General features: G+C 35.0%; 1 protein-coding gene across 3 annotated transcripts in view; it reads right to left on the bottom strand.

Annotated features, from left to right (window-relative positions):
• Nucleotides 1-25,879, bottom strand: part of CNTN1 (contactin 1) — a 290,007-nt gene that overhangs the window by 11,212 nt on the left and 252,916 nt on the right. For 2 of the 3 annotated variants that reach the window (XM_081821497.1, XM_081821495.1), the window contains one exon: nt 8,149-8,307. In XM_081821497.1, coding sequence (XP_081677623.1) covers nt 8,149-8,307 — 159 coding nt within the window. Of the gene's footprint in view, nt 1-8,148; nt 8,308-14,063; nt 16,522-25,879 lie in introns of those variants that run through there. The other variant, XM_006740337.3, reaches the window with a different exon arrangement.

Here is a 25,879-nt window from a genome sequence, read left to right as displayed (position 1 = left end):
TTTTCAAGTAGCTAGGCAGTCAACAGATATGGGCAAGTGTAGGTTGGGTCAAAACAAGAAGAACCAGATGGGTGTGCAGTAGAAGCTGCAGCTGATAGATTGATTTTTGAGCACATGTGAGGATCCAATAGGAAAATACCCCCAAATAAATGGAAGATCAGGTGTATGTTCAAAGACTAGAAAATCATTAACTGACCACAGAAAATATTTGGAGGAATGATGAAAGGTAAAGAAGGAAAAGTCAACGGGGCTCCTTTTGTGGTGGGCTTTGGATTGCAGATGAGGTTGTCAGTCCCTTGATTTTAATGACTGAGATGAAGAAAGGAAGAATAAGCAAAAATCCTTGGAGTCACTACCATTAGGTAAATACCAGTAAGAAACCATTGGCTCAGGGATGCAAACAACTCTCTCAGAAGGGGAAACAAGAAGTGGATGGTAGAGAGATGGACTTCTAGAACGTACCTTCTGAATAGTTAGGAAATAATTTGATACCTGTAAGTTAAGGATAACATTCTCTACCAGGATTGCTAAAGGCATGAAAAGTGCTCTTTTTAGAATAAAACCAATTATAATCATTCCTCTTAATATACATTAACATCAGAACTTATGAGAATATAAATATCCAAAACAAACATGTTTTGGTATATATTTATAATACCCCTTAAAGAAAACCATCTATGTAAGAAGTAGGAATAACTTAGCAAAAAAAATGACTAACATTTTCATTTTAGAAAAATGTATCTAGAATTAGAAGTGGCTCTTCTATCTGGCCTGTTTTCCTTCCTCCAGATTGAGGCAGGACATTTGAACACCACATAATGAGAACAAGATTTAAAGCTTGATTTCTCTTTTACTGTTGCCCAGCTCCAATCTCAATGCAGGCATCCCACACTAAAAATATTTCTTCTGCTTCCCCGCCTTGTTTGTTCATTTGTGGACATACACATGTTTCTTCTACTTCTTATTTTGGAACTTCTCTGGGCCTAGTATACCTAGCATAGTGTTTTGCAAATAGTACTACTTATTAAATATTTGTAACAAATATAAATAATGTATAAATACAAAAGTTATGCTTATTTAGAGTAGACAATGTCTCAATGCAAGAAGTACAGCCTTGTGTATAACAATCACTTTACTGATTGATTACTAACAATCTCTGAATCATATAGGCTACTGGTGAAAGACAAAGAGGGCATTCCTTTACCTTGCCCCACCACAAAATAGCCAACACTCTATGGCTCTTATGCCTATATTCAGCCCATAAATTATCTTATCAGAAAATACACCTTATCTCAATCCACTTAATCCCTTTCCTACTCTAACTGTGAGTTGATCCTTTCTCCCCCACTGCTACTGTTCTACCTCTATTACACATTTTTGTTTGTTTTATTTGGGCCTTAAATATCCTTATAAATGGATTTTTAGCCCATGCCGTCTTCCCCCTACTCCTTCAGTCCTGGGAGGAACTGTTGGATATGCTTTATTTTTCTAAAACCACCTACATAGAGTTTGGGAGGAGTTCAGCTTTGCTTTGGAAGCAGATTCATGCCCAAGCCAAATGGAGAACAGTCAGGAGCAGAGGGACTTCGTGTCCCCCCTCTTCAGCCAAGTTCTTTACAATCCGTTTATTATTCCTAGAGTCAGAAAGAGAGGAGAGTACTTTGCACAACAGAGGCAAGTGCTAGAAATCAGGACTGGGGTCACAAGTTCCTGAGTTTTAAGTGGGTCAGTTTGGACCTAGGCCATTTTTTTCTACAGGTAATTTCACTATGGAAATATCAGATCTTAACTGTATAATGCCTGTCAGAAGCTTCTCTCTGTAAAAACAAAACAAAACAAAACAAAACAAAACAAAACAAAACATATTGAGTATTAACCTGATGGTTATTTAAATGTTGGCTTTACTTGTGAGTGTAAATCTCAATCAAAGGGATATAGAGCAGGAGACATACTCCTTACTTTAAACACTCAGGTCAAAAGACCCTCTTGAGAAGATCTTATTTTAACAACCAACCATAAACAGTAATCCATAGATTTATTTGCAAATACTTTGAGTCCATAAGGCTCAGAATAAAATGATTCTAACTATTCTTTGGAGGAAAAGAGAAGCAAGCCTCATGGGTATCTTAAGGCCAATAATTCATACTGCTTTAGTTGCCTGGAAGCCATGTTAATGACACTCTGCCTTCAGACCACATGGACTAGCTGTTTGAAAAGCTTCAGAAATAGCCAGGATGACCTCAGGACTAAAAAGAAAAAATTGTTTGAAGAAAAACTGTAGGTAGTGTTATCCCACCTGTTCTAGATTCTTTGAAGTTGTCTAGTGAATCCTGGTATTTCCTTAGGATTTAAATACAACCAGGACCTTTAGGTTCTTTCCTCTCAATCCAAAACCCAAGTACTTGAAATTATCCAGAACCATCTCACTGGCTCTGTGTCTCCTTAGCATCTCCAGACCCAACTCACAGGGCTTCTGGCAGAACTTGGCCAGATGCCATAGATTTGGCAAAGTTCTCTGCAGCAAAAGAGAAGCAAACCGTGCTCTGGCATCCCAGAAGATATGATTCATTGATTCTTCTTTAAGGAAAATTTGAATGTAGCCTCATAAAAAACCAGAAATCCATATTTGAAATAAGAACAACAAAAACTGAAGCTACAGAAAGGCAAAAAAGAGAATAGTAAATTCTAAGAAGTAAGTACTCTACAATGAGCATAGTGGAGTTTTTTTTTTCCAGTTTTTTAACCTATCAATGTGGCAAAGAATTAAAAAATACTAAGTAAGTAAAATATGGTAGACGAGATACTCATATACTGGTGGCAGGAATAAAAATTGTTTCTACCTTTCTACAGGGCAATTTTTTAGTATAGCTCACGGGTTTAAACATGTTTATGCTAAATAATTTAATTTTAAAATTAAATTACTATTCTAAGGAAATAATCTAAAGTTCAGAGAAACATTTTTGTGCTAGGATGTTAATTTGTAATTCTAGGCTTCCACATGACAGAATTTTAAATATAAAAACATTTTTCTTCTTCGTTTTAGAGATCATATCCCAGGTTGGGTCTCTCAGTTGATCTCATAGCATGGTTTCTAGGCCTCTTTTTGTTCAACCTACTTCCATACATACACCCCATCACCAACAATATTCTATAATTTTTCTTCTCTAAGTAGCAGCATAGAATCAAACACAACATTCTAAATGTTACCTATGTATCTTGTAGAATCCTGAGAATGGCATCATATTTCTGCTGCCTATCCCCTAGAAAGTCCAAGAGAAGTAATATTTACAGTAGATTGTTTTAAAGATAAACAGTCTATTCTTTCATCTCATTATTCTAAATGTAATCCTTCTACTGCTGAAACTTTATATCTTTGAAAAATATTTACTGAACAACTTAAATAATTACCTTCATAAAACTGAGTTTAGTCCTGCACCTTCCATTTTTAGTGGACAACGCTAGAAATAAAGACTACCTGACTGCATTCATTGAAAAAACCAGTTAGGATACTGACACAAGAGAACTTTACTTACATAACTAACAAAAAGAACAGGTAAGACAATCTACAAAATAATCATTTTTCAGAGCCTGTCAGAGAGCTGAGTTTGTGAAGAAGTCTAATGAACTAAAGTCATCATAGGTAGAGCAATGGGGAGAGGAGGACATAGTCATTAATGTTCATAAGAAGAAAACAGTTTAACTTTTCAAGATATTTAAAGACAAAGTGTAGGTTGGAATGACTGTATTGAATCCCCAGAAGCCCCCAAATCAAGGAGCTTCTGTACCCATTAGCCAATTCTTTTTGTAGGACTTCACCAAGAGTACTCAAAGAAGCTGCGGGCAGGACAAGAGAGCCAAGAGAGACCTCCCTCTGAGGCACAGACATCTCAGATCTGTTCAAGTCTCAGAGCAAAGCAGGAAAGTGGAGACCCTGCCACTTGCACTTCAGGCCTTCTACTGAATAAGCGTGTGACCGTGCGTGGCTGGGTGAGTGGCAGGAAAGCGAAGACAGATCGGCTTCCCCAGAGAAAGACTAGTGCTTTGGGTCTGCTGAAGTCTGACTGAATACAGGAGAACTGAGAACTTCTCCCACCCTCAGGAACTCCAGATTTTAGACTAGTTATCAGAAAATAGCTGTCTGAGGCAAAAGAAGGAAAGCTGAAAGAACCCTTCCCGAGAGCCAGGCTAGAAGAGCAAACTGAAGTCTGATGGTAAGGCTGGAAAACATTCAGATATGAGAGGATTTTGATCTTACACTCAAATTTGCTTGGCCTCTACTGAACTGAATCCAACTGCAAAGCTCAGAGCACCTCAACTACAAATTATATTGACAAAATGACAATTTTGAAAAAATGACATGCATTTTCCTGGGCATAAGTAATATTTACTTTAGGCTCTACTATTCTTTTTTACACAATGTTTGGATATGAAAAAAATTATCATGACATGAGAAAACAAAGAAATGTGATTTGTTTTTAACAAAGGAAAAAAAATCAACAGAGCCAAACTTAAAGATGGCCCAGGTGTTAAATGATCAGACAGGGATGATAGAATAACTACTATAAATATGTATAAGTATCAAATGGTAAAGATGCACAACTTGTATAAACAAATAAGAAATTTCTATGGAATACTATGTAAATAATACTAAAAGGAGCTTAATGCTAAAACAAAAAAAAATCCTGGAAATAGAAAGAAATACAAAATCAAAATCATTTTAATGAGATTTTCAGCAAACTGAATGTAGCGGAGGAAAGAATCTATGGAAGTGAAAACAAGTCATTAGATACTATCTAAACAGAAATACACACAAACATACATCCATGGTCCATGGAACACATCAAACAATCTAACATACATGGCAATAGAGACCAAGAAGAGAAAGTGAGAATGAGACAGAAGAAATACTGGAAGATATAATGGCAGAGAATTTCCAAAGTTGGGGAAGATATCAACCCAAAGGTCCAACTTGCCAGGAAACCCTCATCAGGATAAATATATTTTCATCAAGCTGAAAAGCAAAAAGGAAAAGAAATCTTGAAAGCAGCTAGAGATAATGGACACATTAAATAAATATAGGCATATAAGGTAAAAACAATAGTTGACTTCTTATCACAAACAATGAAGGCAAAAAGATGAAGAAATAATATTTTTAAAATGCTCAAAAACAACTTAGAACTTACATTCAAAAAATTATCACAAATATGAAATGAAAGAAATTTTCTAATGTACAATGGCTGAAGTCTTTGACTCCAGCAACCTGCACACTCAGAAATAGTTTAAAAATTCTTAGGAAAATGATACTAGACGGAAATTCAGTTGTACATAAAAAAATGGAGAACCCATTCCAAAATGGAACAAAGTCCTCACTTGCACTTAATCTCTCTTCTTTCTCCAGTAAGTGCTTCTATCTTCTACCCAGATGCTAGAGCCAAAATCCCATGAATCATCCTCAGTTCTGCCCTTTCCCTCAAATCTCCAGACTTGATTTGTCAGAAAGTTCTGTTTTGCCTTTAAAAATATATTTCAAACTCACCCACTCCTCTCCATTCCCACTGCTATCCCATAGTGCCAGCCGGTGACATCTCCCACCTGGACATCTCTCCCCTGCCATATGCTCCGGGGGGGAGGGGGTGGGAGGGATGGGGTGGCTGAGTGATAGACATTGGGGAGGGTATGTGCTATGGTGAGCGCTGTGAATTGTGCAAGATTGTTGAATCACAGATCTGTACCTCTGAAACAAATAATGCAATATATGTTAAAAAAAAAAAAAAGAAGATAGCTCGAGGGGAAGAATGAAGGGGGGGAATAGGAGGGGGAGACGAACCATGAGAGACGGATGATGGACTCTGAAAAACAGAGGGTTCTAGAGGGGAGGGGGTGGGAGGATGGGTTAGCCTGGTGATGGGTGTTAAAGAGGGCACGTTCTGCATGGAGCACTGGGTGTTATGCACAAACAATGAATCATGGAACACTACATCAAAAACTAATGATGTAATGTATGGTGATTAACATAACAATAAAAAATTAAAAAAAAAACAAGATGCAACTATATGTTTCAACAGAAAACATACTTTAGATTCAAAGATACAAATAGGTTGACAGTTGTAAGAGATAAAACATGTGAACACGAACCATGAGAAGTTGGGGTGACTATACTAATATCAAAAGCACCCTTTTTAAAATGCAACACCTGCAGCCTGATTCCTCTTCTCTAATGTTTCTCTTTAGCACTAATCACCATATGACTTACTATACATTTTATTTTTTTCTTCTTTTCTTTTTTTAAATTTTATTTTATTTAAATTCAATTAATTAACATATAGTGTATTATTAGTTTCAGAGGTAGAGTTCAGTGATTTGTTATTTGTTCATCATCATCTTTCCTACTAGAATGTAAACGCTTTGAGGGCAGGATTGTTGTGTGTGTGTGTGTGTGTGTGTGTTTCCTCTCTCTGTTTTTTTCATGGATGGTCAGGTGTATATCCAGCATGTAGGACTGGTTCTGGCATACAACGGAGGCTCAGTGAATGTGTTTAATAAATAAGCATTAAGGGCCATGATCTAGGAGCTAAGGATAGAGTAGTGAATAAAACAAAATCTTTATCCTCATGGAACTTGCTTTCTAGTGGAATAGATAGATAGATAGATAGATAGATAGATAGATAGATTTTTTAATGAGAGGGGTATTTTAATTGAGCTACCCAGTAAGCATACATAATTAATGGAAATGATTACAATTATTATTCCTTTTTCAAAGCAAAGAAAAATTTTAAATGTGTTTATTACATTTTGTTCTCTAGTATCTATAATCAGTGTCAATTTGTCCAAATATCTAATATTATCTATAGTTTCATCATTATCATCCATTTTCATTGTCTTCAGAGAAATAGAAACTGCCCACACTTTAGGTTTATCAAACATCTAAATGGTTTCTTAGGTAATTTTTCAAATGGTCTGATTTTGCCAAGCATATTTGTAAGTAACTCTTATACTCAGCAACATGATGTGATAGAAATATATTACCTATTTCTAACTCATGTGTATTCTATACACTTATGTGGAGAATCACTTAATACTAGAATATATGTAAACCCTCATAACAGGCTTCAAGTTCATATTTGGTTCATTTTCCATGATAGCAATAAATTATCAAAGTAAACTAAATCTAAATTAAAACCTCTCAGTGATCAATACAAATAAATCCCATTACCTTAAGATGAAGCAAAAATGAGAGCAGGTTTGGGATACACTGGAATTAATTCTTTTTCATTTTTTTAAAAAGGATAAACATTTTATTCACTTTTGTCTTTTTTTCTCCCCTCTGGTGACAACTGAGCACATATTTCTATGTCTTCATTATGTATCTAAAAGAAACTCTAGCAACACTAAGTTTGTTTAAAAATAATGTCAAAATGACAAACAGAAGCAGGTTATTTTATCAAAAGGATCATCTATCTTCTTTGATATTATAAGAGATAAACTGCTGTGTGAAGTTACAGGCTAGTCATGACAAATGAGGATGTAATAATTACGGACACAGGAAGGAGCCCATTTACTCATTTATTTTTTTTCCTGATCAACTTTTAGAAAATCTTAATATAAGAAAAAAATTAAAATCCAAAACTTCCTTGAAGATGTTTTGAGGAAATTCAAAGCAGGTAAGATCATCTTTGAAAAGTAAAGGTTATGGTAATAAGAATTGGGTGCTTAAATTAATATTTATAATCAAAGTGGCTTTTAAAAATGCAGAATTATAGTACCTATATAATTGTAAAAAATGGGTCATAAATAATAAGCTATAGATGTCATTTGCCAAAAAAAAAAAAAAAAAGATTTCCCAAAGTTCTTTTTCCCCTAGTAAATCTTAGAATTACACAGAGCTCAAATTAGAAAACCAGGAGGCCTCTCTTTGCTTTCCCATTATAGATACAGACCCACTGCTTCTTCCCCTGCAGTTTTAAAATGTCTAAGTTCCTTGTGGTTTCCTTCACTACTAATGCACTGGGATACTTAAAAAAAAAAAAAAGTTTAAAAATAGAAAAGAACTTCAAGGTAGATGAAATCCTTAAAAAATCCAGATATTCATTTTTGATAAAGGAATTCATTTAAAAAAATGTACAGATTAATCAGACAAATGAAACTCACCCGTCTTTGCATCTTTCCAGTCATCTGAAAGAATAGTCTTGGTCTGAATAGTGTATTTCGATATAGGACTATGATTGTCTGAACCACGGCTCCACGTAAGAGCCACAGAAGTGGCTCTAATGTCTTCTATTCGTAGACCACCTGGAGGGCCTGGAGGGCCTGGAATGAAAATTTGGGTAATGAATCAGTGAATCCCAATTAGTGAATTAAGTGCACATTAGAATACAAAAGCATCCTCTTTGAAATTAATCCAAAGAACATTTATACAATATAATCAGTGTTACCACATTCCTTTTAAATATAAACTATAAGAGATGATAATAATAGTACTTATGGTCTTCACTAAATGATTTCACAGTGTCTCTTTTTAAATAAGGAGATACATGCTATCATTTTAAAATGGCATTATCATTCAAGATACATATGACAATCCTTGGCTCGTAAAATGGATACACATGAAAATCTTTGACTTAGAAAATGCAGTTGGCATTAAGAGGACCTAACAGATTGTGGCACAGTGCAATTTAAGAAATGCTTGCCGAATGCATAAATCAGATATGGTAGCACAATTCAGTCCAGATATGAGAATAGTTAGTCAAATATTTCACTGTGCCTCCCACAAATGGCAAATACTTTTCTATATCCCTAAATGGTTATTGGTAATTTATTTTACTTGGAGTAGAAAATATATACAATCTGGGAATGATTATATGTATCATTTTGGATAATATATTTCATGTTAGTTATAATAACAGGCATAAATAATATTAAAAGAAATATTTCTACTTCTATAAAATGTAGAAAACAATTGTCAACTCAGAGGTATACCAGAAATGCCCTGAAACATTGAATAATATATTGAAGAGGCTTAGGACAGAAGAGTTATTAATGCAAAACATAAAACAATGTTAAAAATAGGCTTTCATAGATGCTTCCTCACTCAGCACCAATATTATTCAATGAGAGCACTGTACCTGGTGGTAGAAATGAAAAGACAAATGAGACATAACTTCTGGGTTTTGAAGAGCTTTTTGTCTTGAAAAGGGTGAAATGGACAAGCAAATAAATAACTATAATTGAAAGCAAAAATGCCATGATAATGGCATACAAGATATTTATACTTTGCATCACAATTTCTTGTTTTTAAAAATGAGAAAAAAACATGCTTTAAGTGGTACAGTGGCATCCATTGCTTACAATGCTAAAGAAGTTTCCCAGTTAATAGAGACATCCTTTAATAGACATTTCAGAAAATACTATCACTTGTTTTCTTTGCAGCAGAAAGGGTCCATCCCCAGCTAATTTAGGCATATTAAATATAATTACAACTTTGTTAAAATGATATCTTTAGTTTTTCGTATTGAATATAGTACTAAATAAGACATTTGTTTTTATCTCTTAGCTAAATATAAATGCCTTACTATTTATTGATCAAATCAGATGTTTAGCCTACATGGTTTCATGGCTTTTTTTTTCCTCCAAATGGGTTTTGGTCTTTGAAAAGATATAGACAATCTCCTAGTGGTTGGTCCTGAGGGGGAAGAAGTGTAGGTAGATTCACACAAATATATTACTGCTAATACTAAAATAACACAAGACACATCCTATTGATGGCAGTAAATTTTATTATTTGGAGGTATATAACATATGAATAGAAAGGTAAATAAACTTTTATAAATGTATAATTTGTAATAGTGTACTTAAACTTCTTGATGTTAATTAAAAGTAAAAAATACAACACGCAGAATAAATGAAAATAGACACATAAGTAATATAGAACACATGCAATATTCAGAAAGAAAAAACTGCATTTTTCATTACCCCTTTACTTCATGTAAAGCATCATCCCAAGTCAATGATTAAATGGAATATTTCAGGGTATTAAAATTTAAAAATAGAGATGAAAAATAAGGGAAATTATTTTTAAAAGGAAGAGAAAGTCATGCATTCATACTTTTTCTGAGCACAAAGGTATGAAGAAAATATTAAGGGGAATTTAAGACAAAATTGTCATAGGGTAGGCTTTAACCGTGCAAGTGTAAATTATTTGCCTGCTGTTATTCTCTGAAGTTCTTGGAGTGGCAAATGAGTAATATTTTAAAAGGTCAGACTCGAGTTGTATGTTATGAACATATTTGTTGGAATACTATATGCAAAATAATTTTACTCAGTAAAATTATTCAAGGAAGAGAGACATTGTTGAGCAAAACACTGTAATTACCTTTGACAATTTTTTCCCTCTGATATATGCCTGGCCTCTACTGGGTTCTTAATAAATATTTTGGTGCATACATAAATGAGTTTATCACAATTAAACTCCCACATAGTTCTATAAAGATAGCAGTCATCCACAATACAAGCTCCCTTCTTCCATTTGCCTTGAATATCATCATAAAGAGGTGAAGTTAAGAGAACAAATGGAAAGGTGTTGGTTGATAATCCTTGAAACCCTGATGTGGCAGTGTAACTTGTTAATGTGGAGTAGACCTATCCATCTAGTAATCGACTCCAACTATCTCCTGGAAAATACCTGAGAGAAAAACACTATTAAAGGCAGAGATTTCAGAGTTTAAAATTGGCTTGACTTAAAATTCTGTGCCCTGATTTATCTTGGGCAAGTTTTTCAAATTTATTAATTTTCCATTTTCTCATCTGCAAAATGGGAGTAATAAAAATTGATCATATAGAACCGTTTTTTAGGATTGAAACAGTATCTTTAAAGAAGGTAGTGGTAGACCTAGTCCATAAAAAGCCCTCAGTAAACTTTAGCTACTAAAAGTATTACTGTTTTTATTCCTGCAAGAGCTTTCTGGGCATCTGAGTTACTTAGCAGGAGTAATTATTAGTATTTGTTAATAATTGGGAGGGATCTGTTTATCGGATTGTTCACTTACCACTTGTTTTCACTTAAAAATAAAGTGTTTTCTGATAAATTTGTTGAAGGTGAGGAAAAGTTGGGAATGTGAAGTCCCTTCGTTTGTACTAAGAAATCAGGAGGTAGCAAAAACAGAGTGGTACTATAGAGACAAACTTGCACAGCCTGGGAGTTAAACTCAGGGCCAGTGTCTCCAGGAGGAAGATTTTCAAAGCAGTGTAGCTGATAATACTTGTTCATTTTTTCTGCTCAGAATGGAGGAAAAAGGTGTTATGGTAGAAAATAAAATAATGCAACTACTTGTTCCTCAGCACACACACAAAAAGGCATTAGGAACTGGTCACCCTTGGTTATTCTTTCATCAGTGGGGAAAAAAAAAGCAATACATGATTCTGACTAAGAGTTCCTTCTTTCTTCCTCCTCCCTTTCTCCCTTTCTCTCTCTCTCTTCCTTCTCTCTTTCTCCTTCTTTTTTCTCTGCCTCCTCTTTCCCTCTGTTTCTATTTTTTCTGCCTCCTCTCTCCCTCTCTTTAAGCTCCTACTGTTGTATACTCTCAAGAAATCTGTAAGTAAAGAATTGAAGCCAGGAAAAATGTAAGGAAATAGACTGTTACATGCAGCTTATTTCATTATTACTCTACTAATATGTCTTTCCAATATCCTAGGTGGTCCTCAGGCAGATAGCTAATGGTTCCTAAGAATGTTATTTATGCCAAATTTAAATTATAATGAAACAGAGACATTGTTTAGATAGAAAGGACCTTTGGAATTTCACATGCATTTTAAATGTCTAGATACATTAGATTAGAAATTATTTTAGCCTTCCATTTTCTTTCTTTCTTTTGTTTCTAATCACTAAAGATTGCAGGTAGGGGTGTGGGGGAACTGGGATATTTCTCTGACTAGTGCTGGTAAAAGCTTTCTTTCGATTCTTCTCACTACCATTAAATATGTAGGAAGCTGGAAAGAGAAGGAAATGAGAAAGATCTGGGGGAGGAGATAAAAAGCTATTTAAAGTATACTTTCTCTTTTTGTTTTTTATTGACAGTCTGACCAAATTCTCCTTTTATAGAATTAACAGTGCAGACTTCAGTGTTGATACTCTGCATCTCCTTTTCCTATTCAAAATCACAGTGCTTTATCACTATCTTTCTAGGAGCTACCTTTCTATACTTCTCCCCACAGACGCTGCTACTCTTTACTTCCCTTCCAGTTACATTACCTTCTCTCTTACTATTCTTGTTTTTCACTATTTTTTTCCCTCTGGCTTGAAATATCCCTCTCAGAGATTGCTGATTGAGAACGCTCCATAAAATCTCACCTACAGGGTATAATTAGTGGTCTACCAAGGTCCTTGTTAGTGTTATGTTTCTATGTTGTAGGTTCTTCAAAGTCAGGCAGGAGTCTACAATTACCAAAATGTGTTTCTATCTTGTTTTTTAACCTACTGAAGGACTGTAGAAATTGCCAGAATGGTCCCCTATCCTCTGTGGTTCAATGCGGTATCTATTTGTAACATCTATACCCTCTTTCCCTAAATTCCTCTAGGTTCTCAATGTTTTAACTATGAAATCATTGATTGCAGGCAAATAACAGAAACACTTCAATATGTAATATAGATCATATACATTTTAGAGCTCATGTAAGCCAATATCTGTACAAAGGATGCAGAAGTGTAGAAGGGCTATGGCCAGCATTACACAGCTAGTCTGTAACAGAGGGCAGAATCAGGACAATAGACTGGGTTTCCCAGCATAACCCACATGAAATGAGAAAAAGCCCATTTGAAATTTAGATCTTGTCACCCAAATGTGCCTGTCTGCAAAAGACCTCCAAAGAACTACCTGAATACTGACAAATTTACCCTGTTGTTTTCTTGGGCTTGTCTGTTATTTTTAAAACAAGTGTGAACTCATAACAACATAAAATTTACATGACATAAAACAGTGAATAAAATTTTTTTAAAAGATTTTATTTATTTATTTGACAGAGAGTGAGGCAGGCAGAGGGAGAGGGAGAAGCAGGCTCCCTGCTGAGCAGAGAGCCTGATGTGGGGCTTGATATCAGGACACTGGGATCATGACCTGAGCCAAAGGCAGACACTTAACCGACTTAGCCACTCAGGTACCCCAGTGAATAAAAATTTTATATTGTACATTTTAATAAAAATATTTTACTGAGTCCTTATCATATTGAAGTAATTGCTAAATCTTTCATAATTCTTACCAATAACTAATGATGTAGGTGCCATTATTTTCCCTATTTTACAGATGCGGAAACAGAGACATGGGTAGATTAAATGACGATAGTCATCCAGCTAGCAAATGAAAAAGCTAGGATGTAAACACAACCAATTTGCCATGAGACCATCTTTTCAATAACTATAGTACAATTATTTAAAACCGCGTTATCAGAATCAAATTCAAAAATGGTATTGAGCTTTTCTTTGGAGACCTTTCTTGTTGGGAATCATATGAATTACTTGGGCACAGCTGTACACTTTAGAAAAAATGACAAAAACTGTAATACATTGAGCATAACTTTTAAATCTTTGCTTGATCTGTTAACTCAGATAAATCAAGATAAACACATCACCCATCTATAAATTCATACTCAATACACCCCCAGTTTTTCTTGATCACTCTAAAGGCATCTGTTAGTCTTTCCTGAATTTTACGAGTGTCTTTAGGAAAAAATACCTATGTATGAACAAAATACAGATGTGATTTCCACTCAGCTCTTATTCATATGTAATCAGAGGAAAAAATGAGCAAGAACACAATTATTTATCAATTTTGTCATTTCTTCTTTAGGAATGTAGTAACATTCAATGAAAAAGAGTTTAGACATTTGAGGAAAAATAGCCAAAAAAAAGTACTTTTTTTTTTTTTAAGATTTTATTTATTTGACAGAGAGAGACACAGTGAGAGAGGGAACACAAGCAGAGGGAGCGGGAGAGGGAGAAGCAGGCTTCCGCGGAGCAGGGAGTCCGATGCGGGGCTCGATCCCAGGACCCTGGGACCATGACCTGAGCTGAAGGCAGACGCTTAACGACTGAGCCACCCAGGCGCCCAGAAAAGTACTTTCAAAATGATTACTCACACACTATAGTCTGACCATATTTTCTCAGTCAGTAATTGAGACACATTTTCTGATGGGATAGAAGACTTGAAATTGGGAGCCTCCAGAATTAACTGGGATGCAGAGCAGCCTTGACTACACCCCAGGCATCACTTGAGTCTATGCTAGTACTCAGGCAGTACTAAATACAAATGTACTTTCTTCCTCTTAAACCCGGACTTTCTAAACAACCGGACCCCAAAACTCCTGGTCCTTTTGGGACTCCCTTCCACATGGCACATGTATTTAATAGAAGCCTTCATGTTCCAGAGTTGCTGCAAGCATGAAAGATATCTAGTATCACTCTCTTTCTACCTGTAATTTCCGGTAAGTAATTAAAGCAAACACCACATGTAAATATTCTGTGGTTCATTGTTTATTTTTACTAAAATAGCCAATTTTAATGAAAAGTTTGAATGTTAAGGAAACAAAAATTTTTCAGAACAAATTATCTCCTCTTTTAAAACAAAATAATCTTAAAATGATATTACTGAAAGAACATCAGTTATATTAGGATAAGCAACTTCTTCCTCTTCTTTCCATGTGTCAGCTAAAGTTCCTTTATTATTACAGGCCTATTTCTGTTCTCAAAATTAGTTAAGACAATGGCTCTACCATAATGTTATGAAATACAGTTCAATGTCATGTGATTTTGTCAATGTTTAAAGCTGTCCTAAGATAAAGCTAAATAGTAAATATCCCTACCATTTAATAGGAGTATGGTAGTTTTTTAACCTCTAACATTTATAAAAGTGAACCTAGATCCATTAGTAATGAGAATAAGGCTAAAGGGAGAGCAATGATTTTGTAGAACCTGTACTTGTCATTGATGCAGTTTATTTAAACAAGAATATTCTCCCTTTCCTGGCACCAGGAAAGGCATACTTGTCATGTGATTTCCTTCCTAATTTTTAAATTCTTTCTTTTCAAACTATATTGCCATCTGGTCTTGGTGGTATACTTTCAATTATGAACTATGTAAGAAGATGCCCACAATGATGATTCATGCACATATCTCCATGATGATATTTATAGGTCCATGAGAATCTCAAATTAATTTTAAATATCGTATTAACATGGTAATTGATCTGGACCTCTAGTCTAAACTCTAAGACAGTTCCATCTGTGACAATGACTGAGACGAGAAAATTTAAAAAATTAAAAAGATGGAAGTTAAGTAACATCTTGAGCCAGAAACATTTATTCTTTTATGATGACTAATGAATTATTTAAAAAAAAAACAACTGCATATGTATTTAAGAGTCATATCCATATCCCTCAAAGCTTTCCTGAGAGTTCTTCCAACAACAGATGGAGTTGCTTGAGTTACTAAATGAGAAGTTCATATAATACCCTATATCTAAATATAAACCTTTTTCAGAGCAAAACTATTTCTGGTGAAGAAACAAGAATTTTAAGCATATCTCTTTGACCGAAGAGGGAAAATGAAAGTATTTTCAAACAATGAAATTTAAGCAGTTCCAGAAAGAATTATATACACTTCCTTTTTATCCTTCACTTCTCCTCAAGTCCTTCCAGTAAAAGTCTCCAACTTCCTGCCCAAATTAAAGATCCAAGAAGGCTGACAGTAGGAGTTAATAAAATTAAATATGCATACATGCTGTTAATGGCTTGGTATCTTCACTTAAACCTTGCTACCGAGATGACAATTTTCTCCACATGCTGTCCATTTTCACTTTCCAATCCCAGGAATTATGCCAAAAACCCTACAGAGCCATGGGCAGTCGTGAGTTGTTTATTGCTGCTTTTCATCCATTCTTGCCAAAGAATATATATATGGCACCAGGATACAAAAGACTACTGGAGTAATACCCCTTAGCCTGTGTCTTAATTAAGATGACTCCTTAGTGAATTTGACAACAATACTGTTCATTACCTGCTTGGCTAAATCAAACAGTCCATTCAGTGGCAATACTTTTGAATTAAAATTCACCAGATCTTCATATTTTTTTTCAGGTAATGAGCTAATTTATGAGATATATAATTTCAAAGAAAAACAGGACATGAAAACACAAAAATTTCACTTGGCCATTATAAGATGTACTAGGTTAGTTCACTAGCCATTTTTCATATTAGTGAAGCTATATAATTATATTTTAAAATATGTTCCTGCTCAAAAGTATGTTTAGAAGTTCCAAAAGGAAAAATCCTCTAAGAACTAGATTGGAAGGGAAAACTGCAGGAGCTATAATATTGAGTTAATTAGTAAAATCTAGTATAATATGTTAAAAAAAGAAAAAAGAAAAAAGGCTTTCACACAAATGGTGAGTGTCAACGATCACCAGGTTGGAGGCAGGCTGGCACAGACGGGGAGAAAAGGATCCACCATGTTTTTCTCTCCACCTTTTCTGTTTTTACCTGTAAGAGGAAAGATCAAGGCTGAAGGGACAGTGTGGATGCCCATTTAGGGGCAGGAAGCCATGTACTTTGGGGATTTGCCATGAGTCCTTGATGGGTAAGTTGAAATAAGAGCAAAGAAAAACATCTTCTTCTAGACACTGGAGATGGGGGTCCAAAAGAAAAAAGGCTAAAGTGACAAGCTTTGGCCCAATCAAACCTCCATTCCCCAGTAACAGTGACTGCCTTTCTAAAGAACAAGAGATGTACCTGGATCCCTTCCCCCGCCACTGCCTTAAACAAACAAACACTAGAACCTTTGTAATTTCATGCCATATAGTGCAAGTCTACTTACTAAAACATATGCTTGATGGCTTCTAACTAAGAAAAATTACAAAGGGTGAATTTAGCAATGATTCTAAGAAACTAATCAGTATTTGGGAATGGATGTCATAGGAATTTGTGTCATGAGTAATATGGTATTTATTTTTTATGCATATATATACATTAAAAGCACAGGAGGAGGAAGTAAAGGAAGATATTTATAAAAAGTCTCCATGGTCAATGTGTGAATTCTAACTATTATTATTCTTTTCATAAATATGGAATCTGAATCTTATAGTGATGAACTGACTAGGTTAAGACCACAGCTTAAATAGTAGGTGAAGTGGCTTTCTTTTATTTTAAATTTTTTTAAAGATTTTATTTATTTATTTGACAGAGAGAGAGAAAGAGAGAGAGTACAAGCAGGGGGAATGGCAGAGGGAGAGGGAGAAACAGACTTTCTGCTCAGAAGGGAGTCCGATGAGGGGCTCGATCTCAGGACCCTGGGATCATGCCCTGAGCTGAAGGCAGACGCTTAACCGACGGAGCCACCCAGGTGTCCCTGAAGTGGCTTTCTAAGGTACGTTTGCCTAATGCCAAAAGTCATACCTTTTCTATTGCACCATATAGATCTTTTAATGACTGTATGTGTATATTAACTATGTTATTAGAGAAAATCATGGATGATATAATAACTATTTTATTAGAGAAAACCATAGGATGATCATCCACCTCTTTCCCCTAACCATAACTAAGGATAATTTGATTATTAGAAGTAGACCACTTTATAACCACTACTGTCTCCCTGGTGATAGCTATTTAAATATGAAAAACAATATCTACGAGAAAACTTGCTTCTGCTGACTACTTATTGCAAATTTTGTCATTATGATAAATGGTAACAAAGGTCACCAAACTCACTTGTCACTTTAAACACATGAGATTTCTAAGTTTTCAATGAGAAGTGAAATTAATAATTTTGGATATATTCCATCCATGCACCCCTCCCTCCACCTTTAAATAGTTTTGGTAGTTTTTGCTATATTACCAGAGTTTGCTTCTCTGAAACCTGACTTTTTAAGTCTGGCGAGAGGGTCCTATGCACACTTACACAGTGAGTGTAACTGCTGCACAATGGAGTATCATTTCCTTGATTTAGGCACCATAGCTACCAGCATACACAGGAACATATCAGACAGTGGTCCTCCAAGTTGTTTAAAACACCAGTACCAGACAGATCTGACATACTCTTGTCAGTAAGGGTCCTGTGCTCCTGGAGAAATTCTCGGGAACGTGTGGAGCTGCTCAAGCTCTGGTTGTTGACAGCCAGTAAGACTGTAGGGAGCTGAAGCTCAGATGTGTGCTCTTCAGGGTGACAGACCCTAGATTATTTAGTGACACTCACACAAGGGATCACTACATCTTCGCATATCACAAGTTATTTGTTACTGATATATTTGTGCATTACTTCTTTTCTAAAATGAAGTGGATTCAAGGTTGTCCCTTCAATATGCTAAGTCTTACTCACTTGCACCATCCCAGTCCACTTTCAATCAAAGGACTTGGCACTCCCCACTGCCCTGGGAAATACACATAAATCACTGCCAACTTCCTCACCTCCTCTTGTGTCCACAGAGCAACCATTACTGATGTGAATATTGGATAATTAGAAATTAAAATAGTGTGTTACTGTTTAGGGGGAAAAAAAAAGCCTTGGGATTTATGCCAGAATATGCATTGACTTGCGAGTGTATTGTGCAGTCAAACACAACAATGGAAAAGTGCTGTAGCAGAGGAAAGACAGAATTCACTGCTGTGCTGATGTAATGATACATCCTAAGTCACATTTAGATAACACATGGGGTGTTCTGTCACACAAGAACAGGGATCCCGTGGTCACCTTCAAGACGAAGTGGAGAGGGTGCGAACTACGGTACAAGTGGCTTTGTAGGATACCAGGAGAGAATCTACGGAGTCAGAGAACACTTTTCACATTTCTTCCTTTCTCTTCGAGTATGTCTTAATGAATCCCAGGGATGATGGTAGTGTAAGGAGTTGTGTGATAGGAATTCAAAAGCACTAAAATCTCCTCCCTGCAACTTCTTAAACTGATCACAGGTTTAGAGAGTAAAGACTTTTTTTGAGTTTCCTTTATTCTCATTTGTTTAGGTGTGAAAAAAACCTATGACGCAATCAAATTCTCAGGGGCTGGGCTGGTGAGGTTGGCTGGTGGCAGAGAGATGTTGGTGACAGGAAGCCAGTCTGCAAAAACACCATCAAGAAAGAACTGGATGTTCCAGAACCTTGAAATGGCAGATTCCACAAAAATCATACATAAGAAAATTGTTTTGCTTAAATGGGATTTTATACCACTAAGTCTTTCCTTGGTTATATTTTCAGCCATGAAGCTAAGGTGTTTTTGTCTTCTTTTGTTTGATAAAATGAACCCAAAAGAGAAGGTTTGAAATTCCAATTTCAAATAATTTAAAATTTTACTCTACTCTCTAACTTAACTTAGAATTATCATCAATGTCTCACAGTGGTTTGGGTGGGCAATTTATTAAACCATATGCCAACAGTGAAGCAGATGTAAAATAAAAATTATATGATCTGGTTTTTATATTTCAGGAAGTTAAACATTAAGGAGTAGTGAAGAAAAATAAGTAACAGAGTACATTTGGAACACTAGTATCTGGCCACTTTCTGGCTTTATAAAATAAGAGCGGAAGACTATTTCTTTTCCTTTTTTAAACTTCCTTTGCTTATGAAATGGGATTACCAGTTCTTACACTACTATTTCACAACAATTTTGTTAAGATGACATCATAAAATTTATATGAAAATCCCATAGGCATATACATTATAAGGTAAACATTTCAACATTTTGAATGAATTAATTTTAAAGCTAAAGAGCACATTTTAAAATTAAGCTTTAAAACCATCTATTATATTAATTGTTTTGCTATTATAATTGTACAATGTTGAGTAGCTAAAATATATATTTTTTAAATTACTATAATTTCCTGTTATTAGGCCAGCCATAAATATATCATAGGCAAAAATAAAATTGCAAAAATCTGCATCTGTGACTTTCTATAGAATAAATACTTCTTACCATAAAGAAAGAAGCCTACTTTTTAATTTTTCCATATTGATCATTTCATCTTTTGAATATATCTGAATTAGTGTTTGGTTATACTGTGATCCAGCAATGAGCTTGGATATTACATCTGAAGTCAGACTGCTTGGATTCAAATCTTGTTCTTCTACTTAGTACCTGTATGACCGTGGGCTAGTAACTTAGCCTCAGTGGGACTCAATTTTCTTATGTGTAAATTGGGGATAATAATAATAATATCCATCTCTTAAAGTGGTGCCTGGTAAGTAATAAGGCTTTAATAAATATTATATATCTTTATATGGTATAAAAATACACAATACATTATATGGAATATGTATTTTTATAATATATATCTTTATAATATTTTATTATGTTTATATTATACACTAAATTATGTAATTATATATCTTTATTTTGTATTTTGTATTCATAATACATGTCTTTTCACGGCATAAAGATTGGAGTTGCAAACATATAATATTTTGCCAATATAAATTGAAATTACTTTTAAAATATGAACTAATTGCCATTTATTTATGCTCATAAAGACTTTTAGATATCACTGATTATCTGTACTGCTATTGTAATTTGATATAATTGGCATAATTGTCAGAGGAATTTGGCATCATTGGTAAATATAACAGATGTATACAGCACTGCCATGCAGCGTCTAAAATCATACCATGGCTGTTAAGTTCTGTAAAGCTTTTATCTTTTCTCTCCTGGAATCTGAGTGAGGAGCAGCAAGTTTGATGATTATTTTTTAAGGGAGCGATGGATACAGACAGACTGTGTAGCAAAGATTAAGTTCCAGTTTGCCAAAAGCTGATCAGTTTGATTAGGAGACGAGGAGAGTCAGGAGCAATTAATTAAAGAAGAGGAGAAGAAATCTTGCAAGGAAACTTCTCTCACTGTACTCCAGTGAGGAAAGAGAAAAGTGATCTAAATTTATATTAGTGCATGCCTTATAGTGTTGTCTACCAGTTTATTATCCTCACAGTTGTAAGTTTTAAATTTGTAAAATGAACTGTTGAACTAGATAATTTTCAAGACCCGTCTTAAAGCTTAAGATAGGTGACTTATTCTGAATGAATTGCATACTTTGTTGATATATTTGAAAATTACCTTGAATTTACATGAACTTACATTGAGAAATACAATTTCAAATCATTGGTGTACTTTATAACTTCACTAGAAATTGGATAAGTTGTTATTTTTTTTTTAAGATTTTATTTATTTATTTGACAGAGAGAGAGACAGCGAGAGCAGGAACACAAGCAGGGGGAGTGGGAGAGGGAGAAGCAGGCTTCCCGTGGAGCAGGGAGCCCGATGTGGGACTCGATCCCAGGACCCTGGGATCATGACCTGAGCTGAAGGCAGACGCTTAACGACTGAGCCACCCAGGCGCCCGATAAGTTGTTATTTTTACTAAAGCTTTTAGTAGAGAACTATTAATGAGTTCTAACTTTGAAACAATCAAGCTACTTTCTAAATTCTGTATTAAAAACAGATACACATCCCAGCTCATTAATCCAGCATTTTCATGTAACAGTTATAGAGAACTGCCCCCTAGCAGCTTTTGAATGTGTTGATCTCAATGGAAAGGAAAATGCTCAATTTCTGGGCAGGCTTCACTTTAATAGATGTATCCTTGTGGTTTAGTGCCAAGTGAGGTTGGGATGCCTCAGGATGGCGCCCAGTCAGTCATTGTTCCAGCCAGTGTGGGCAGCAAGGGCCATTTTCCTGCCCCAGTCCTGCGAAGGCTGATGAGATGGAATCTTTAGTCTGTCTCTGTGGCAAACTTTCTTGGACAACACAAGTGGAAAGTAGAGGCAATTATCCAAGTATCTGAGGTAAATGTGTATTTTTCTGACCCAAATACTTGAAAAACTACCTCAACTCGTCTTTTGGTTTGACTATGATGATCTGGACACATCTTTCTGCCTATATAAGAGTATCTCTTTTCTGCGTCTCTTCACATAAATTCATGAAGTTTGGGGGGGTGGTAAGGTGTGTGTGTGTACTGGTAGCCTGTCTAACTTGGTATGTATACTACAGGAAACTTTTTGTCCGTTCTTCCTAATTTTATAATGACTAAATTGATTAATTTCAAAGTCCTTTTGAATTCATTTAGACATATCATGTCTTAATAATTTTGAATATAAATCCACAGTTGTGTATTTCATAACAATTTGAATTTTGGACTTTTAAAACACAATGGGAATATTTACGCCAGATACCATGGAAATCTAAATTGCAATTTAACACCAGAAGTTCCACAAATTTAACATGATGGCAGACTTTCTTTCCTTTTGCTTTCACTGATATCCTAGGTCTCTGAGTTAGCCATACAAATCGAACTCTAAATAATCCAGGAGTAATTTAATCTCTTTTTAATAACTGTCTATAGCTTATCTTTTCCCACAATGTTTTAAAACTGTAACTACTATTTATTAGCATGTGCCAGACAATGGGAAGGAAAAGAGAGAAGAGTAGAAGCTGCAAGCAGTAACTTTTACTACTTAGTTGCAGCAATTCTAGAATGGACTTGGTAATCTTTCTGGTACTATACCAAATTAACTACAGAAAGTTTTAGAGTATTAAAGTGTTAGCTATAGAAGTTTTAGAAATTAACTATCAATTTTATTTATTCATATTCTCTGGAAGGAGCCTAAAACAATGAGAAAACTGAACTGAGTTTCCAAGATGATCATCACTAAGTACATGAGTAAGACAGGGCAAGTTTCTCTGAGTTCAACTTTACAAAATGAAGAGATAGGAATTATCTAGATAACTTCTAGGATTAAATCTAGATTTCAAATTGTATATTCAAATTTGGACATAAATGCAGAGATTTCATATAGCTACTGTGAAGAAGGAGGAAACAAGATGCAACTAATGCATGATTTGACAATAATAGGACGAATAAAACCTATTTATCTTAAAGAAAATGTTTATCAATTCCATATTTTTTAAAGAAAGAGTACTAATTAACCTGGAACAACAATCTCTGAGTAGATGCATCAGAACCCATCTGGCCTGGACAGCAAAGAGATGTATGCTCTGGGTATGAACTCTGCTAATATGTAACAGCTGGGAGTAATAAATACTCAGGAACATTTCCTGTAGAAAAGACCACTAGCCAACCATTGATGATTTAATATATAGCAATATTATTTAGACTAAAAAATATATTGACAGCTTCCATCAGATTATTTATTTGGCTATGTTATCTTAAATTATTCAACACAGGTTTTAAAACTGGGTTAGTCATCAACAAAATGATCTCCTTAAGAACCAGTCTGGTAACCATGTCATTAGGCCAAGTAATAAAAACTTCAATGGATTATATCAAATAAAGATGGCATCTAATTTACATCCATTTCCATTCTGCAACTGTATTTTGGCTTTAGGAATAAAGTGGAAAGCTTCATACCCACGCGCGTGCGCGCACACACACACACACACACACACACACACACACTACTCATCTAAATAAAAATCTACATAAAGCATTATGAATATAAGCTTCTGATAGAAACAATTCAAACTTGATTTGGGATACAATGATTTATACAGTTTTTGTGTTACCTGTTTTAATTTCAGCTACTCTTTTTCCAGAATGTTTCCAAATTTCATGTAGTATATGTTAGGCTTTGGAAATTAGACCCAAAAAAAAGTTTCAGATAGTGAAAGTCTTTTTTCTTTTGTCTTTAAATCTCAGATTTACATTAAGAAATTTTGTTTAATATGGTATAGAAGATGTAAAAGAAAGGGGGGATCCGAAAGGTATAGTCTTGATTGCATTTTCTATTTTGGCAATTTTAGTGGCAAACATTATGTTCAGCTGGGTGTCAGGAAGGTCTTCCTAACAGCTGGTAGCAATGCCAAGAATATTTATAACACAGCAGCAATGCCATGGAAAGTGGTAAAACACGGATGTCAAAGCCTAATTTCTTGCTTTTGTGAACTAATTTTATGGTCCATTTTTGAATGTTGTCCAAAAGTGCACTCATGAAAGAGAATTTAGGTTTCGCAAGCTGCAGAAATATTCCCACAAGTGCTGCTGAATAAATCCTGAAAAACCTTTCCCTCTAAAGGACAATCTTTTAGCTGAAGAGCTTAAGTTCTCCAGAAATGTCTTTTGTTAAAGAATATTCATACAGGGCTTTTCATGTGTGTCAAAGCTTGCTTGATGAAACAACCTGAAATACATTTTTATGGGACCTAAGATGTAAAACATTTATTATAACAGCAACAACAAGGGCATTTATATCAATTCTATTAGTTTAGATTTTTATTAAGAAGCCTAAAAACATTTGAAGTCTAATAACTGGTTCTTTTTTTTTTTGAATTAAGATTAGTTTAAACTAGGGGCACCTGGGTGGCTCAGTCGTTAAGTGTCTGCCTTCAGCTGAGGTCATGATCCCAGGGTTCTGGGAATGAGCCCCGCATCTGGCTCCCTGCTCAGCGGGAAGCCTGCTTCTGCCTCTCCCACTCCCCCTGCTTGTGTTCCCTCTCTCGCTGTGTCTTTCTCTGTCAAATAAATAAATAAAATCTTTAAAAAAAGAAAAAGAATAGTTTAAACTATAAAGATTTTTTAGATATTAAGCAATTAACCATTGTTTAAATTCTAAATCCCTTTGGCTATATTATACACACATCTATTTTAAAAGGTTAATTCTGAAGTTACATCCTTCACTGATAATATTGTTTTTAGTTGAGTATATATGCTCTCTTGGTAGAAAAAAAATCTTTCACTAAAATCTTCTATAAGCAACTTTAAATGTCATAATACCACGAATGGCATTATAATCTCTTGTAAGGTTATCTTAATTTTTATATTAGTGCTCTAGTTGGGGAATATTTCATCGTATTGTTTTTGTTTTTTCCTTACTGCTGATACATAGTCAGATTGAGTAGTTCTGTGACTAACTGTAGAGGTTTTGAAGCTAAATTATCTTACTTAGTGGGACTCAGGCTTTAAGTTTAGCTGTGCTAAAATGATGATGAAGGGGTGGGAAAAACTCATGGACTTAGCTCTTCTCCCCACCTGGGCTGTTTCCCATTCCCATACCACTCATGGCCTTTATATCAGATCTCCCTTCTGTGGCTTCTGGCAAAACATTAATATCACTTTCTCAGTTGTCTGCTGATTGACTTCTATTTGGTTTATGTAAGACACACTGGAGGAAAAGAGGACCTTAGTATCTTATGAAACACATTTCTAAAGTAATTTATCTCCAAAATACATTTGATAAACAAAACAATATCATTTGCAAACTATTTTCCATGGATTCCCTAGAACAATAATTTCCAAATCAGTTAGAGACCACTTTATCACAATCATCTTAGGGCCTTATTAAAAATAAAGATTGGCCAACCCAAGCCAGGCTTGAACATTTGGTCACTTTGGAATGCTGTATTAATTTGATGTCCTCCATAATCATACTAGAAAATATATTTAGTATTTATTTAAAGAAAAGATAGAAATACATAGGGAAAAAAAAAGAGTGAAGATGGATTCTGGGGAAAAAAGCATAACACACACACTGTCCTCTGCTGCCTTCAGTAATTCAGCTCTGGTCCCAAAGCTACAAGCCCCACTTGGTTTTTTCCAGGTCTGGAGGTTAACTGAACCCACTGCCTTAGAAGGTAGTTTGTGGCCATCACTTGCTCAAACATTATCTCTGGGTGTGCCATACTGCACTTCTAAAATTATACTATCCTTGAAAAAAAGAGCCCATAAGTACTTATTTTTTTTTATATTTTCAGTGTCTTATATGTTCAGTGACTTTTTAAACTTCCTGTTTTGAGATAACTGTAGATTCAGATGCAGTTGTGAAAAATAATGCAGGGAGATCCTGTATCTCCTTTGCTCATCCCTTACCATAACATTTTGTATCACTAAAGTACAATAGCACAACCAGAAAG

This window comes from Leptonychotes weddellii, chromosome 5, assembly GCF_054177405.1.
Source record: "Leptonychotes weddellii isolate Sample4059 chromosome 5, ASM5417740v2, whole genome shotgun sequence".
NCBI classification, from domain to species: domain Eukaryota; kingdom Metazoa; phylum Chordata; class Mammalia; order Carnivora; family Phocidae; genus Leptonychotes; species Leptonychotes weddellii.
Note: the sequence above shows the minus strand (reverse complement) of the source record. Positions and strands in the feature narration are given on the sequence as shown.